This window comes from Stegastes partitus, unplaced genomic scaffold (genome assembly GCF_000690725.1).
Source record: "Stegastes partitus isolate 25-593 unplaced genomic scaffold, Stegastes_partitus-1.0.2 Scaffold1187, whole genome shotgun sequence".
In the NCBI taxonomy this organism is placed as follows: Eukaryota; Metazoa; Chordata; class Actinopteri; family Pomacentridae; genus Stegastes; species Stegastes partitus.
The window spans coordinates 256,358-262,254 of record NW_007578918.1 but is presented as its reverse complement, the minus strand read 5'-3'; the positions used below and the strand labels follow the sequence as shown (position 1 = coordinate 262,254).

General features: G+C 43.3%; 1 protein-coding gene across 1 annotated transcript in view; it reads right to left on the bottom strand.

Moving 5' to 3' along the window:
• The window catches only part of LOC103368677 (fatty acyl-CoA reductase 1), a 29,598-nt gene that overhangs the window by 11,355 nt on the left and 12,346 nt on the right, over nucleotides 1–5,897 (bottom strand). Inside the window, exons 2-4 of the mRNA XM_008297118.1 lie at nucleotides 2,857–2,969; nucleotides 1,685–1,801; nucleotides 85–307 (exon numbers count right to left, since the gene is read on the bottom strand). Of these exons, the coding sequence (XP_008295340.1) occupies nucleotides 85–307; nucleotides 1,685–1,801; nucleotides 2,857–2,928 (412 nt within the window). The 5' untranslated portion in view covers nucleotides 2,929–2,969. The remainder of the gene's footprint in view (nucleotides 1–84; nucleotides 308–1,684; nucleotides 1,802–2,856; nucleotides 2,970–5,897) is intronic.

The following is a 5,897-nucleotide window of genomic DNA, read 5'->3' as shown; positions in this document are numbered from 1 at the left end:
ACGTTTAATAGAATTCACTGAAGCAAAGTGAAGAACCACTGATTGGTTTTTTCTGGCCGGTGAACCGGCAGCAGGACTCGGTTCAGAGCAGACGAACCAGCAGGAGGCTACAGAAGCAGAATGCGACTGACTTGAGCGGCTCGTTGAAGCGCACGGTGGCGGCGCAGTGGAACACCACGTGGACGCCGTCGCTCAGGACGCTCTGGTCGTCTCGGCTCAGGTCCAGGTCCGGCAGCGTCAGGTCGCTGTTCACCGCCACGATCTTCTCCGCGAAGCCCGGCTGCTCGTCCTGCAGCCTCTCGAACAGCTGAGACGGAAGAAGGTTACGATTCAGGTGACGCCACAGTTAGAGGAGAAAACAGAGCAGCAGCTAGAAACCAGGTGGAAGCGTCTCAAACACAATCAGGTTCGTCTCCGTTCTGCTGTTTGGAGTGTCAGGTTTTGTCTTTGGGACAAATTCTCCCCCTTTGTGGTCATTTAGTGTCAAATTTTTGTGGTTGTCCAACTTGTTTGTGTCATTTTGTCTCGTCTTTGTTGTTTTTTTGTCTTATCTTCTTCATTTTGTGTCTAGCTAGTTTAATTTTCTGTCACGTTCTGTTGTTTACTGTCATGTTTTTGTTGTTTTCTCTCTTGTGTCTTTAATTTTTCTCATTTTGCATCAAATTTTTTTTAGTGTGTGTCCAGTTTTTGTCCTTTTGCATCTTGTTTTTGTTGCTTTGTGTCTCATTTTGTGTTTCCTTTGTCATTTTATGTCTAGTTTTTGTAGATTTGTGTCTCGTTTGTGTCATTTTGTGTTCAGTTATTTTAATTTTCTGTCTCGTTTTGTTGTTTTCTCTCACTTGTGTCGTCTAATTTTTTTATTGCGTGTCTAGTTTTTGTTATTCTGCATGTTGCTTTTGTGTCTCGTTTTTGTCATTTTGTGTCAAATCTTTCTCATTTAGTGCAGCTATTTTAATTTTCTGTCTCTTTTGGGTTGTTTCATTTCATTTTTCTCATTTTGCGTCGCCTTTTTTTTTAGTGTGTGTCTAGTTTTTGTCCTTTTGCATCTTGTTTTTGTTGCTTTGTGTCTCATTTTGTGTTTCCTTTGTCATTTTATGTCTAGTTTTTGTAGTTTTGTTTCTCGTTTGTGTCATTTTGTGTCTAGTTATTTTAATTTTCTGTCTCTTTGGGTTGTTTCGTTTCATTTTTCTCATCTCTTTCTTTACTGCGGGTCTAGTTTTTCTCATTTTGCATGCTGTTTTTGTTGTTTCATATCTCGTTTGTCATTTTGTGCCCATTTTTTAAATACTTTGCATCTCGTTTTTGTCTCAGAAGCAGCTGTACGGAGGAAATAAATGAGGACAGGATCGTTGTTGAGTCTTTTCGTCTTTGTCGGAGCCAAACTCGCGGCTGGTTTTGCAGATTTGTCACATGGTGGCGTAGATCCGTAAGGGAATAAAAACGATATAGATTCAGTGGAGGCGTGTAAAGAAGCAGAGTTCTGGTGGAGAGACGAGCTCTGCAGACACTTTAAGTGCACAAATACGCTCCAACAAAGTAAAAACAGAAAAACAGGCAGAACAACTACGCAGGAATCTTTCTGGCAGGACGGACAGAACGTAATAAAAGTCATGTGTGCAGAAGGAAAACCCCCGACCTCCTGCTCCGGCCCACAGAACAGGCCGTCCTTTATGCCAAGCCTCACCTTGCAGTTGAGGACGTCGGCGATCCGCTGCCGAGGACTCTGGCCGGCTTTGGACCGAACCAGCACGTACACACACCTGACGTCTGGACACGACCGCAGCAGCTTCTCCAGCAGAACCTTGAAAAACAGAAAACCGGGAATCAGTTTCCTCTCGGGAGCGTTTACGGCTTCAGACGGACACGTGGAAGACAAACAGGAGCTGCTGTGTTTGCAGAAGAACGACGAGAAGGACGGACGTCAGGACGTTGGGCTGTTAAACCGACGAGTTCACAGCCGCAGAATCACTTTTATACCAAATAAAACACAACGCTGGAAGAAAACCGGCAGCAAGGACACCAGAAAAATACTTTAAAATACTGACTGAGAAGGTGAAAATACTAGAAAGGACCTGTTATATGATATTTCTTATTCAGTAAAAGGTCTTTGATGGACGTTATTTACAGTTTCTTTTACACGTGCATGTAAATTCATGCTCTTTTCTTTGATTTTGAGTTATTAGCTGTAATTTATTAAAACACAGAACATTTTGTAAAGTAAAAGTCAAATTAGCAAACATTTTTGAAACAATAAAATTCTTTGAATCAAACAATATCTTTAAAATACGAATAAATTTCTGTAATTTTACTAGAATTAGAAGGAAAACATCTGTGAGTTTACAAGTTTTCATCTGTAATTTATCAAAACAGGTAAAATGAAAGCAAAAACTAGAGTTAAAATCTGTCATTTTTTAAATGTTTTAATAGATATTCTTTGCTATTAAACCAATAAGTCAAAATTTAACAGTAAAAAAACAACAACACAAAAAACAAACACATTTTCCAGTGCTTAATAGCTTAATACACATAATTTTTCATTAGTTATGGCAAATGTCTGTAAAATATTGATATATTTTGAATCATTTTACTTTTAAAACTGTTGTCAACATGTAAATTAATACTTTTTTTCTGTTATTTTCTGAGATATTCTCTGCAATTTTAACAAAAATGTGTAAAATCACAGTAAAACATATTCACCATGGTGGCTTCTCCTGGTCGTCTACACGATAAACAACAAATATATAAAATCTGACGGCGTGTCTGCAGGTCGGTTTGTAAAATTTGACACTTTGCTGACCGATGAAGCCTCTCAGTTTCTCCAAAACACAAACTTCTAGTAAAACAAAACTCCGGTACCTTCCCCATGAAGCCCGTCGCTCCAGAGATGAGCACATTTTTCCCTGCAAAGTATTCTGGGATGTTCACCATGATGGCTGCAGTCCTGTTCGCTGAGCTGCTCGGTTCTCCACCTGGAAGGACAAAAAGCAGGATTATGACCAAAGTTCAAAACCGTGACTCGAGGAGGAAGCTTCACGCGGTTACTAGAGTTCACGGAACTGCTCGAGGTCGAAAAGATGTTGTTGTTATCAAGCTTTAATCAGCAAAAAGCGTGACGGCTTCACGTCCGAGTTAGCCTCCTGCAGGTCCAACCAGTTCAGATGTTACTTTCAGTTGCATGCAGGTGCATTTAGAGATGAACAGGTGAGAAACTTTGAGCTGCATGAAGTCATTTAAGGACACCATTTACACCCACGTTCATCCACAAACATCCCAAAGAGCAAAACAACCCAAACAGCTTCCAGCCAAAATCACTAAAACTTTCCTCTGTCACTAAGAAGAAGAAGATTTTACTGTGATGTCGACAAAGTCTGTACCAGGTGAGACTAATGTCACCAATAATAAATATAAACAAGTTTTTTTTTTACTAAAACAAGCTGAAGTTGAGTCCATTGCTTCCAGCTGTTTGGGAGGATTTCCTCTGAGGTTATTAAAGACCTGCAGCAGGATCCACACGAGTTATTTATGACTCATAAGTGACCCTGGACAAGGACAAACGTCACTTTTGTTTAGTTCACCTGCTGCAGGTAGGGCTGGACCCGAATAACCGAATATCCGAAAATCAGCTTGATTACAAAAGTCGTGAGGCTGAAGGAAGATCGGAGCTCATGAACCGGATTATAGATCGCTGTCATGGTCCCGTTGCTGCTAAACTCCCACAATGCTCTCTGCTGCCAACATGAGCTGTAGTCTGAGTGACGCCTCCTCTGGTCTCTACAGGATCAAACAGGAAGACGCTCCACCTGGTGGAACAACCAGGTACTACAGCAAAACAAAACAAAAATCCTGACCGAACATCATGAAACTTCTCCACAGTGACTAAAACTACTCAAAGATTCTTCACAGTGACTTGGTATTTGTCCTAAATGACTGGAAACTTTAACCAAATGTGAAAAACTTCTCAAAAATGTCTTTCAATTAGTCCAAAGTGTCTCAGGAATTGTCAGGAAGTTCTCAAAAGTTGCCCAAAATGAGAATAATTTGTCCAAAACCACGTTAGCTCGAGTCACAGGTCATGAACCTCCTCAGAGTCTCTGTCGTGGTGTCCATTACTACTTAAACTCCCACAATGCTCTCTGCTGCCAACATGAACTGTAGTCTGACTGCTCAGTAAAAGGCTCCACCTGGTGGAACAACCAGGTACTACAGCTGGTCTATGCTACATGTTCTGACAGAGAAACGTTTTCTGCCCTCTAACGCTACATCCAGACAGCGTCCTACTGGACCCGACATGCATGACCTTCTTCTCTTTCTAACTTGTCGGTTGGTACGTTTTTAATCGCCTAAACTATTAGCAACAATCAATCATTAACGTGTTTAGTTTCTGGTATTTGTGTGAACGCACCACCCATCCACCCACCACACCACACAAACTGCTCAGCCCAGTGTGGGGCAGCACCAGGCCCAAATACGCAACATCAGTCAGGTGGTTTCAGTGTTGTGGCTCAATTCTGCACAAACACCTTAAGGTCACACTTCCTCCCCAGCTTCTGCCGAAACACCACATGCAAAACAGAGTTTGAGATAAAACGGATCAGATAAGCCTTTGCTCCGCTGCTGAGTCGAGTTCAGGCCACATCCTGAGTCACTTCTGCACGCCGTCATGACACGCTCTGAGCTCAAAGGGTTTCATCAGACAAAAAGAAAAGCAGAAGTGTACAGTCACAGATCTGACTGTGAAAGAATCAGATTAAGACTAAACCCTGTCGGCGTGCTCTAAATGATTAACAAGCCGCTGCAGAGCCGAGTCAAAGCCCGGTTCTGTCTTTAGAGGAGCTGCAGTTTCAGGCAGCATCACGCTCGTACAATGAAACCAGTTCTTCAGCTTTGCAGGGAGTCAGGCTGAGAGCACATCACAGCAGCTGGTGTGAACTGCAGAGCTGCGCCTCGACTGGGTTCACTCCTAAACCAGTGTTTCCAGTTCCAGTCCGTCTGTGTGGAAACTCAGAGCCCAGCGAATCCTGAATCCTTCACACCGAGCTTTTGTTCCCACGCAGCAGACGATTAAAAATACCACGTAAACATGGACTCGGAGGGAGCGAGGGGACGCTGGCACCAGATCCGCTGCTACTATGACAACGGTGCTACTATGGCTGCTCTGCTGCAGAGGCTCTCTGAGGATCTGCAGCTCAAACCGGGCCAGCGCTGCAGAGCCAACGGCTGCTGCAGCACCGCGGCCCGAGCCAAGAGTCCAGCTGTGGACGGCCAGCAGCGCCGGGCGGGAAAATCCCCCGTCGAGGCCACCGAGCACCTCGAGGAGCTTTTACTGCGATGAGTTAAATGTCTGCAGAGTCAGCGTTTAGAAACGTCTCCAGATCAGCTGCAGAGCCGGAGACGGGTCGGTGCCGAGTGTCGGGCCGAGAACCAAGACGCAGAAGAAGCAGATTGTTCTCACGAGTCTCAGCTTTAAAGACGACGATCAACACAAGAAACACTTCTCTAAACATCTCGTGTTAAGTTAATAATCGATTAAATTCTCCTCCAACTATCAGTCTGAGTAAAAAACTGTGATTTCAGCTTCTTAAATGTGAATACTTCCTGGTTTCTTTCCTCCTTTATGACGGTAAACTGAAGACTTTTGTCATTTTGAGATGCAGCGTAACTGCAAAGACACACAAAATGAACACAAATGCACGAAAAAACAACAACAAATGGACACAGAACAACTGCAAAGAGGCCAAAAACCAACAAGCAAGATGACTGAAATGAGCACAAACGGACGAACAGCAGCCGTAAACCGACGGCTCACTGATGAAACGTTGCAGGAAAAATGAGGAGAAAGACGTAGAAGCACCAACGTCAACCTGCAGAACCACAAGAAGTCTTTAAAGGAGAAACAC